Source organism: Gossypium hirsutum, chromosome A05 (assembly GCF_007990345.1).
Source record: "Gossypium hirsutum isolate 1008001.06 chromosome A05, Gossypium_hirsutum_v2.1, whole genome shotgun sequence".
In the NCBI taxonomy this organism is placed as follows: domain Eukaryota; kingdom Viridiplantae; phylum Streptophyta; class Magnoliopsida; order Malvales; family Malvaceae; genus Gossypium; species Gossypium hirsutum.
This window is the reverse complement of record NC_053428.1, coordinates 40,779,861-40,790,209: the sequence shown is the minus strand read 5'-3', so window position 1 is coordinate 40,790,209 and position 10,349 is coordinate 40,779,861. Positions and strand designations below refer to the sequence as shown.

Sequence of the window (10,349 nt, the reverse complement as noted above, 5' to 3'; positions counted from 1 at the left end):
TATCTAAATTTGATATTTTTTAATGTGCTACATGTATTATTTTTTTAGTTCAATCTGATAGTTTTATTTGACAAAAGTTATTTATTTTGGTACTTAAAGGTAATGATGTTAACTTTTTAGTGTTTAATTTGAGTTTTAGGATTGATTTGATGAAAGTTAATTACTAATATTATTAAGTTTGAATTTTTCATGATTTTGTTAATAGATTAAATTTAGTATTAATTGTAAATTTATTTAATTTTGTGTTTAATTTGTCAAATACAATATGATGGATATGATTTGATTCGAGTTTTACAATTGATTTGTTGAAAGTTAATTGCTAAAAACTTAAATTAAACACTTAAAAGTTAACATTGTTATCTTCAAATAGTAAAATGTATAACTGTTGTCAAATACAGTTATCAAGTTGAACCAAAAAATAACACATATACCACATAAAAAAAATTGTAAAACTTCCATACCGAATTAAGAATTAAACTTTTTTTCTAAAACATTGACAACAAAAGACTCAAAAGCCATGTAAAAGTTTTGTTTGGACTCGACAATGTTACGTATAACTAAATCAAATCCCACTATGTTTTCTCTCTCTTAGTAGCCAATTGTTTAGGTGTTTGTGTTTTATGTAGAAACAAGACTGCTGGTTTGTATGATGTTTTTACTTTTTAGTGACAATAAGAGCTTTCCTGTTTTCCTTTCTGTTGTTTATTTTTTAAAAATTCTTTCAAGAATGGTATTTCAATTCGTTTTAATGGAATCCCTAGACTTCGATACAAGACGTGTGGATGTTTAAAAATATTTTACATGAAATTTGCCCTGTATATAAGAAGTCCACATTGTGCTTGATCATTCACCATTAATGATAAAAGAAAGATCATAAAGAAGAAAAAAAAACATTGTCAATGGGTTCTTTGGGTGCAATTTTAGATCAATCTAAGCCATTTTTGGCTGTACTCTTTTTGCAGTTTGGGATTTCAGGCATGTCTATAATTACTAAGTTTGCTTTGAACCAAGGGATGAGCCAGCATGTTTTGGTTGTCTACCGGCATGCCATTGCCACTCTTGTCATTGCTCCTTTTGCCATTGTTTTGGAAAGGTCTAAATTTCTCTCTTATTCTGTTTCTTTTCCTTTAAGTTTTACATAAATGGCAGTGCTAAGGTAATAAGGGAAGAGATTGCTTTCAGTTTTTTCTAATAGTAATTTATGAAATATAAAAATAAATATTTGAGTTTCAAAGCTTAGGATGGTACCTCTTAATGATGGATGGGTGAAGTAGCCAATCGGGTTGAACCCCGATTTTCACTCTAGTTTTTTATTTATTTTTTTATAAAAATAAAAAATATTGTGATGTACAAATAAGGGATGAGATTGTAGACACTATCACAGTAAAAGTCAAAACTTATACTTAATGGATATCAGATTTTATAAATTCTACATAAACCAAATAGATTGACTCCGTCTGACATTTTACTTCACAGGAAAATTAGGCCAAAAATGAGCCTGTCTGTCTTTGTTAAGATACTGCTTCTAGCCTTACTAGAGTAAGTAAAAAGTTGCTTTTGGGGGGTTTAAATATTATTAAATATTGATTTTTCCCTTTCTAAATTCAAATTAATTGCGAATAATTAATTATTTTCTGCAGACCAACAATGGACCAAAACTTACTTTACACAGGCATGAAATATACTACGGCAACCTTCACATCTGCCATGACCAATGTTCTTCCTGCATTTGTATTTTTGCTTGCCTGGATCGTCAAGTAATTAAATTCTACTTATCATCACACACATAAATACATATATATAATAACCAGTTTAGGATGTTTTACTTGTGTCATTCTACGTATTAGGATTTGATTACTACTTCCACTTATTCTTATATCAAAGGTATTGTCTTCTTTGGGTACTTCCGTTAATCGAAGGTATACTTCCTTCGGTTCAAACAATGTATTTCTCTCTTATGAAAAGCCTTTTGCACTCGAGAACCAGCAAATTCCCAAAGATAACAAGTTAACAACACTTTTATGAATTGATCAAATCTCGAGTACACCAAAGGGAAGGGACGGGGACAAGCAGGGGTCTAACTCCCCCTAGCCCTCCAAATTCCTAAAATTTTAATGTTTTTATATCATAAAAAAATAGTATATATGGAAGTTGAGTTAGGCAATGGATTAATGAGTGGGGGAAATTTGATGCAGGCTTGAGAAGGTTAACATAAGAAAACTCCATAGCCAGGCAAAGATATTAGGCACAATTGTGACATTTGGGGGAGCAATGCTGATGACATTGATTAATGGACCAATGTTGCCGTTGCCCTGGACTAAATCAAATAACAATCATGTATTTTCAAGTGCATCAGCAGTTAAGCAAGATCCAATCAAAGGTGCTCTCATGATCATTTTTGGCTGTTTTTGCTGGGCTGGTTTCATCATTTTACAAGTAAATTTCCTCATTCATTTTATAACTTTGTTTACATTTCTCTAATATTTCCCATCATAAAGCTTCCATTTCCACAAGAAATAATTCAAAAAAGTGTTGCGCTTTCTTTTATAGGCAATTACCCTAAAATCATACCCTGCTGAGCTCTCCCTAACAGCGTTTATCTGCTTGGCGGGCACCATTGGAGGAAGCATTGTAGCGCTGGCAATGGAAGCTGGCAATGCTGCCGTGTGGTCTATTCATTTCGATGTTAAATTGTTGGCTGCAGTTTACAGCGTAAGATACTCTCCGTTCAATTGAAGTGTATTTTAGGATTTATGTTTTTTTTTTTTATTCACAACTGTTGTGTTTGGTTGTAGGGAGTAATCTGTTCTGGAATTACTTATTATGTTCAAGGAGTAATAATGAGAAGTAGAGGACCTGTATTTGTGACTGCATTTAATCCTCTGAGCATGGTTATTGTTGCAATTTTGAGCTCCTTTATCTTATCCGAAATACTTTATTTAGGAAGGTACATATCAATCCCCCTTCTTAATATTGTTAGGATTTAAATTATGATTATGTTATTATTATAATCAATTATAATAATTTTAGACTTGAGGATAACCGGATTGATCCCATACCTTATCAAGGTTCAATTTTACAAGTGATCTTAACTAAAGTTGCTCAAACTCAACTTCACAATAATTTAAACCAAATTTAACTTCTTTGTTAACTTTCAAATATAAATGTGTAGTTTATGCCCCTTAACTGAATTGATAAAATAAGAGATTCTAGTTGCTAATTACTATTTAAATCTATTATGGATAATCTTGATAATTTTGCTAATATGGTGCAACCTTTGCAGGATAATTGGAGCAATTGTAATTGTGATTGGCCTCTATATGGTTTTGTGGGGTAAGAGCAAGGATCAATGTTCATCAAATCAGAACATCAAAGTGGAAGAAGCATCAAATGATCAGAAAATGATTGTCATTGATGATCACCAGACATCAATAATTTCAGATCAAGATTTTGTCGTCGTCCTGGATTTAACCAGCAACAAGGTAACACCTACCAAAGAATCTGTTTGAGGAAAACAAAATTTCTCCACAAGTTTTTTCCCCTACATGGATTGAGCTAATGTTCGTAATAAGATGCTTCTTGTCCGTATCTGTCATTTTCTTCAAAATATTTGTAGCAGGTATTTGTGTTTGACCCCTATTCAGACATGTTTAAAATGTGTCCAAAATACTACGGGTATGAAATACATGGGTTACACATTCAGAACAAGTAAAATCTACATCTCACAACAAATCTGATAATCAAAATCAATAAAGGTCTCATTTAGAAAATTTTGGAAAGCCACGATATCTAAAGCATTCATCTGCATAAATTATTGAAATCCCAAAACAAGTCTATAGTTTAGTACAAAAATACAAGCTGCAATGCACAGATCTGACCCACCTCACAACAAGATTTGAAAGGCTGAGTCTTCATCTCAAGATGACACAGCAGCATCATCCTTTCCGTATATACGCTGAAGTTCACGGGTGGCAGCTTGATATGATGCTGCAAAAAAGAAACAAGGAAATTGAGTCTAGAGAACTTTAAAAGAAAAATGGACTGCTAATTTCATGAACTCAAGTGTGAATGTTAAATAAGAGTGTGTTTGATACAAATATGATCAATATTGTGAAGTCTTTTGAGAATCATATCCTTATAACCATATCCAAATATGGAGCCAAATCAAAATAGCTAGTTCAGCCAACTAAACAGCAGCTTTACCTTTCCAGATGCGAAAGTTCTTCTGGTTGATTTGAGAACCCGTCACAGTTTGAATTGCATCAAAAAGCAACTCTTGTGGAGTGTTCTTGAGCTCCTGAACAACAGCATATATGGTCTTCCCACTCTCAAAGTAAATATGATTATTTGGGTGTTTGGTCTTGCAATTAGCATGGCGCTCAAACTCATATGCATTAAGGGCCTGCACAATAGATTTTGAATTTTACAGCAATGATACTCTGATTTAGTAATATAGATCTCTTCCTATAACTTTGCAACAAAGAACACTAGTTGGCATATTAAAAGAGGGCTGAAAAGTGGAGTGACTATAGTCTATACGAGTTGCTCACTTTTTCAAAGTTGCAGTCTTTGCAGCCACACATATACCCAGTCCCTTGTATATATCCTTTAAGGCTTTTCTGCCAATGAAAAGGTTATGTTACATAAGTGAAATCCCACCAGTGAAAAGGTAAGACATAGGAAATAACTCACCTCGCGTGACCAAGAAACATACTTCACAACAACTCCGTCAAGCATACCAGTTGATAACAGGCTTTTGACATTGGAAGGGAAATTGTTGGGAGAAACCTTTTTAGAAGTCTTTGATTCTTTATGCTTCGGGTTGGTATCAGTTGTAGAACTATTTTGGGGGGCACCATTTACATTTGAATCTGGATTTGACTCAACCAAAACTTGCTGGCAGGGCACTTCCGAAGCTTGTGCTGAATTCTGATTACTCATCAATAAGTCATAACCACTAATAATACTACCTGAGCAATTTTCCCTGGATTCATCATGGAAGCCCCCAAAAGATATTGTATTGCTTTCACCCTTCTTGTAGTTAGGATGCATAGATAGAATATTAGACTCTCCTTTATCTTGCCTAGGAGCCATGGCTGTGATGTTACAGTCTGCCTTATGATAGGAAGGTCCCACTGGTATGATATTATCACCTTCCTTATCAAAAGAGGATGCCATTGAAATCAAACTCTCATTCGGTTTACTATATGCAGGGGCCATTGAAATGAAATTTTCTTGTCCCTTACCATAAAAAGGGCTTAATGAAATTAAGTTTGCATCTCCCTTCTCGAATGACTGACCGATTGAAATAAAATTGCCATCCTCCTTGTCAAAAGGCTGACCCATCGATAAGATACTGTCATTTCCCTTGTAATTGTGGCCCACAGGTATAAAGTCATTAGCCCTCTTGTTAAAGGTATGACCAATTGAAATAAAATTGCCATCTGTCTTACTGAATGTTGGGCCCATTGGTCTGGTACTTTCATCCTCACTTCGATATGTTGGGCCCAGCAATATGGCATTACCATTTTTACCGAAAACGGAAGACATTGAAATAGTGCTATTAAATCCTCCGCCATACGGGTGCCCCATTAATGTTCGCATGTCGTTGTTGGAATCCCTAACTTGATTGACCTTAACTTTCCTTAATCCACCAAAACTGAGACATGAAGAGGCATCTTCAATGGTATGGGACATAGACAAAGCCGCAGATGAACCACTACCATATTGATCCTCAAAATCCTTTCTTCCCATATTCAAATTTCCAGTTTCAACAGAAGAAATGTTCCTATCAACCAAGTTGACTGTTCGTATGGACTCAGATCCAAATAGGTGGTCACCAAATGGGCCAGAAACCGACTGAAAACAGGAAGCATTTTGCCAAGGAGAAACACTGACGTCTGCAATTCCTGAAACTGGTTGGCTGTTAAAGGATTCTATTGCTTGCTTCTTGTTGCTGAACAATTCTGATGCAGCGGCATCCATAAACCATTGATGACCCCGCTTTGCTTCAGATTTTGAAGAATCATCATAACCCATCTCTCCGTTACTTAGAAATGATCCATCTCTCGGCATCCATACACTCTTTTGCTGGAAAGACTGCCCAAAATCAATAATAAAAATAAGCAAAGTGCAAATTGGGAGCATTTATTATCATATGACAACAAGAGTTACTAACAAGTGAGGAATAAGAACCCTATCACAACACAAACCCAACCCTCAAGAAATCATGTCATCAGAAAATTACAATGTATATATATCAAGCAAAAAATGTTGCATGCTAAAATCAGTAAGAGACAAATATGTGTATATATGTGTGTGTGTGTGTTTGAAAACTGGCTATAGTCTGATAGATCCATCTGAGGGATTTTCAAATCAATTTTAAAAATCCTACCAGAGATATCAGATAAGTTTCAGGGTATGATTTAGCTGCTAAAAAAACATAGGAACTACAAGGAAACAAATAATCAAAAGTGAAAACCAAAAGGTTCACCTTTTACTTGCACGAACAAAATTCAAATCCAATTGGCAAGCTCTTCTAAGCAGGAATGATAAAATTTCCAGTTTCTTTCATATCTTAATGAAAGCTCAGAAAAAGAATCCTTTGAAACATTTCCACCCTTAGATGTTGACGGTAAGACTTTCAAGATAGCTCATTGTACAGGTATGCATATAATGAGGCTAATTATAAACAAATTAGCTTAACTCAACAAAGAAGTTTCTCTGGAATCGTATCATGCCAATTAAAATCTTCGAAGAGTTGCCTAAAGATGCGCGCAAACTTGCCTTTTACAGTTATAGCTAACCTTTTACGTCTATAGCAGCCTTTTACGGCTACAGCTAGCTTATTCAACTTCGTAACATTCAAAAACTTGCCTTTTATTTCTCCCTAGATGGACCTAATAATGCCAGATATCTGCAATTTGTTGAAAACTTATACAAGCGTCAACACTTAAGATTTGGACCAAAAACGAAAATTTTCAAGGCATTGAAGTTGCAACAGGCATAACCTAAATTTCCTTCCAACAAATATAAAAGTCAACTATTCATTAAACTCTATTCGGAACTTTATTGATATACAGGCAACTTTATTTACTCATAAAGTTTCTTCCAGGAACAAGTTTTTCTCAGCCTTTGAATCAGAATTATGGCATTCAAATGATATTAAACAAATTACCTTGCAAGTTGCTCATGTCCTGTTGCATTCAACAGTGACATCTTTTTAATTTTATCTTAACATGTAATCCGAACAAGGCAGCAAAGTGATACAACTGCAAGTGTAACCCATATTAGACTAGGAGCCCAAGACGAAAACAGTGTCACTCATTGAAATGAGTTATTAACCATACAGATTTTGCTGTTTCCTTGTAGAAGCTTGTGCACAATGATGATGCTGAAACAACGAAAAGCAACTAAAGAAAATAGTTGTCAAGACCATGATGGCTTCAATTCTACATGTTATGAATATAAGCACCACCACACCATAGAATCAAAATGAGAATCATCTGAAGTTTCATAAAGCATGTGTAAACATACTAAATGTCCATGCATTTATATAATTGTTTATGTAATTTTTTTTTTCCAATAAATGGGTACTGTTGTTTGATCAAGAAAAATAGAAAAAGAAATCTTATTTATACATAAGGCATTGTCTTTCATGTTTTCTATGAAATTTTAACAAGATGTGGGTATCCATACCGTACGATGGATACTTTTAGGTCAAACATGCAAGTCCAAAACTTTAAGCAAAGTGCAACTCAGCCTTCTAGACAATACGCATAATGGACAAACATACCACAGTGCAATTAGTTAATGTAGTCAAAAGAAAAACAAAGCTCTTTTCACCTTGAAATTTTAAGAAAAAGTGAGCTGAAAAAATTAGTTGACGTAACAAAGAAAATAGTGATTTATTTGGATCTCCTTCATTTGTTTATTAGAGAACTTATTTTACTTTAAATCATAAAACTATTAGATTTTTTCTTATAATATATATATTCGATAATGTTAAAGTCTACAGTAGTAACCACAAGAATATTTTCAATTAATATTCTCTGAAGCAAATGTGTCCTTTCTGTTTTAGTCAGATTCTACCCAACTTATATGGTCGATTGACTCTCAGACCATCAACTAGTGCATATTTTAGACGGATTCTACCCAACTTCTACAATCGATTGACTCTCAGACCATCAACTAGTGCATAACCAAAGGGAATATACAGAAAAACCAACAGCTGGTAAATGCAAATGGTTTAAATCAGCATATCAGTCATGGAAATTGCTAATGCCAAAGCTCCAAATTGCTTGAATATGACATGGATCACCATGTCTGCCTACCCGAGGCACATAACCGTCAGCATTGCATTCATTAATAATTAAAATCCCTCAATTTTCAGCATAATTAAACCTAAAATAAATCAGCATGTACATATCTAAGGTGCATGATCATCTAATTTAGTCATTTGCTTTCATTAGGATTTTCAAATTCCTTGAACTTCTGACAGCAGCAGAGAACCTAGCATAAATTAACATTTTTGTATGTCTAACAGACATAATTGTCACCATTACTTTTATTAAAGTATTTACATTCCTTAATTCGAACCTAATCAAACGTCACGTAATGCACCTTATATTCTTGACTAAGAAAGTAATCATTCTGATTACTTTGCATACAAAACTAACATAAATCAGTATATCTCCATATTTGGGCTACACACATAGCACGGCAACATTGATTACAACATTTAAATTCCTCAAAGCTACTAAATAATGGAACCTTACACTAACCAACATATCTGCATCCTTAAAACACATTTAAATGCCTTAAAAGCTGTGAAAGAAAGGAACCTAAGATTAATCACCATAACCGCATTTCAAAGGCAAGCGATAATCAGATTATTTTTACTAATGCATTTTAATTCTTCAAATTCCAACCTAACGAAACCAAGTATAAATCACCAGTTATATGTCTAAAACAAACCATCATCACAATAACTGTTAAAACATAAAATTTTAAATTTCTCAAAGCTCCAACACGATAGAAGCTATCATATTTGCAATTATGTATATATAAAGCACAAACCATCCACATTTTTAAATTTCTGGCGCACCAAAGTACCATTCAACTAACAACATTCAACTTCGTGAGAAAATAAAAACTCCATGTAAGCACATTAATTCATTAAAAAAAATTCAAAACAATATCTAGAAAAGTACAACAAAACAGACTATGAAATCAAACAAATATGAAATGAGGAATGAAAAGGAGAATTTTTTTTTTAAAAAAAATTAACAAGAAAACAACGAAACTCGAATAAAACATTTGCATGCAATAAAAAGAGCTCCGAAAAGAGTTGCGATCATACCATTTCTCGCCAACCTTACAATCAGACTCGTCTTCACTCAATCAAAAACCAAGCTTCTTTCACCCTCCAAAACACCTTCAGAAATTGAAAAGACAAATTAATCAAATCAATAGACCTTTAGTCACAAATTTTGCATGCATTACTCGATTCAAAAAAAGGAAATATTAACATTTCTTTGTATTTATAAAAATAAGGTTAAAAAACCCAACTTTTGTTCAGTTTTCTCTGAATTTTACATAGAACTTAAACCGTCTTTTGCAAGCAATGGTGTGAAACAAAAGCCTAGAAATTACAATAAATGAGCGAGTCTCTAAGCTAATACCTTTTCCGGAGAGATCGCCGGTAAGACTTCCCGGCTTGAACTCACCGGAGATAATCAACCGATTTTTTTTCCTTTTTAATTTTTTTGAAGTGAAAGTGAGTAGTACGGAATACATTGAAAAAACGACTCAGAGCGTCCCAGCCTTTAAATAGGAAAGAGAGAAATTATATACTGTACTGCCGAAGGATTTTCAATTAATGGACTCCTTAATTTCCATCCGACACGTGGAGTCAATCGTGATTTGGGTACCAGTTGAGAATGAGGGGAAAATCGTGGCCGTTAAAACATAAAATTTGGTCAGGGATAATGGCAACTTTGCCCTCTTTACTTTACCAAAATTTTCAATGTGATACCTACTGTTTCTAAATGGTCACTTTGCCCCTGTACTTTTATTCTGTAATCTAATCTGATACTTGGGTCTAACGGCGTTAATGCCTAACATGTGGATCGTTATTATAATGCCTCATGTCACTTTTGTAGAAAAAGATACTGATAGGTCATGTCAAGATTTTGAAATAATTTTCCATTTTCCTTTTACAAGGAAAAATACAAGTACAAAAACTTTAAACATTTAGATATCCTCAAGGGATAACCATTGCAGGATAAAACAAGAAAAAAGAAAACATATTAAGTTTCATGGTTGTAGGTTTAGAGAGGCCATTTCAA

At 33.8% G+C, this 10,349-nt stretch overlaps 2 protein-coding genes across 7 annotated transcripts; one reads left to right on the top strand and one right to left on the bottom strand.

Moving 5' to 3' along the window:
- Positions 1-820: 820 nt before the first annotated feature.
- Positions 821-3,588, top strand: LOC107960089 (WAT1-related protein At2g39510). Of its 3 annotated transcripts, XM_016896300.2 has the most exons (7): positions 824-1,093; positions 1,477-1,539; positions 1,641-1,757; positions 2,196-2,436; positions 2,551-2,712; positions 2,796-2,947; positions 3,284-3,588. In XM_016896300.2, exons 1-7 carry the CDS (start codon positions 900-902, stop codon positions 3,507-3,509), a joined length of 1,155 nt encoding a protein of 384 aa, XP_016751789.1. In that variant the 5' UTR covers positions 824-899; the 3' UTR covers positions 3,510-3,588. The 3 variants fall into 3 exon arrangements, with proteins under 3 accessions (XP_040968343.1, XP_016751789.1, XP_016751790.1); XM_041112409.1 differs by lacking the exon at positions 1,477-1,539 and having other exon boundaries at positions 821-1,093; XM_016896301.2 differs by lacking the exons at positions 1,477-1,539; positions 1,641-1,757 and having other exon boundaries at positions 828-1,093.
- Positions 3,589-3,737: 149 nt separating this feature from the next.
- Positions 3,738-9,822, bottom strand: LOC107960087 (uncharacterized). Of its 4 annotated transcripts, XM_016896299.2 has the most exons (8): positions 9,684-9,809; positions 9,362-9,436; positions 7,350-7,412; positions 7,178-7,271; positions 4,693-6,099; positions 4,551-4,619; positions 4,204-4,402; positions 3,738-3,987 (listed from the first exon to the last, which is right to left on the bottom strand). In XM_016896299.2, the coding sequence occupies exons 5-8, from the start codon at positions 6,073-6,075 to the stop codon at positions 3,917-3,919; spliced, it is 1,722 nt and encodes a 573-aa protein (XP_016751788.1). In that variant the 5' UTR covers positions 6,076-6,099; positions 7,178-7,271; positions 7,350-7,412; positions 9,362-9,436; positions 9,684-9,809; the 3' UTR covers positions 3,738-3,916. The 4 variants fall into 4 exon arrangements, with proteins under 4 accessions (XP_016751788.1, XP_016751787.1, XP_040968342.1 ...); XM_016896298.2 differs by having other exon boundaries at positions 7,178-7,412; XM_041112408.1 differs by lacking the exon at positions 7,350-7,412.
- Between the last annotated feature and the right edge of the window lie 527 nt (positions 9,823-10,349).

Excerpts from the sequence above, each read along its gene's own strand:
- LOC107960089 (XM_016896300.2), top strand. The coding sequence starts at position 900 with ATGGGTTCTTTGGGTGCAATTTTAGATCAATCTAAGCCATTTTTGGCT. Across the intron at positions 2,437-2,550 it reads CTGGTTTCATCATTTTACAA|GCAATTACCCTAAAATCATA; the intron begins GTAAATTTCCTC and ends TTTCTTTTATAG. Across the intron at positions 2,713-2,795 it reads TGTTGGCTGCAGTTTACAGC|GGAGTAATCTGTTCTGGAAT; the intron begins GTAAGATACTCT and ends GTTTGGTTGTAG.
- LOC107960087 (XM_016896297.2), bottom strand. Across the intron at positions 4,403-4,550 it reads AAGACTGCAACTTTGAAAAA|GCCCTTAATGCATATGAGTT; the intron begins GTGAGCAACTCG and ends TCTATTGTGCAG. Across the intron at positions 3,988-4,203 it reads GAACTTTCGCATCTGGAAAG|CATCATATCAAGCTGCCACC; the intron begins GTAAAGCTGCTG and ends TCTTTTTTGCAG.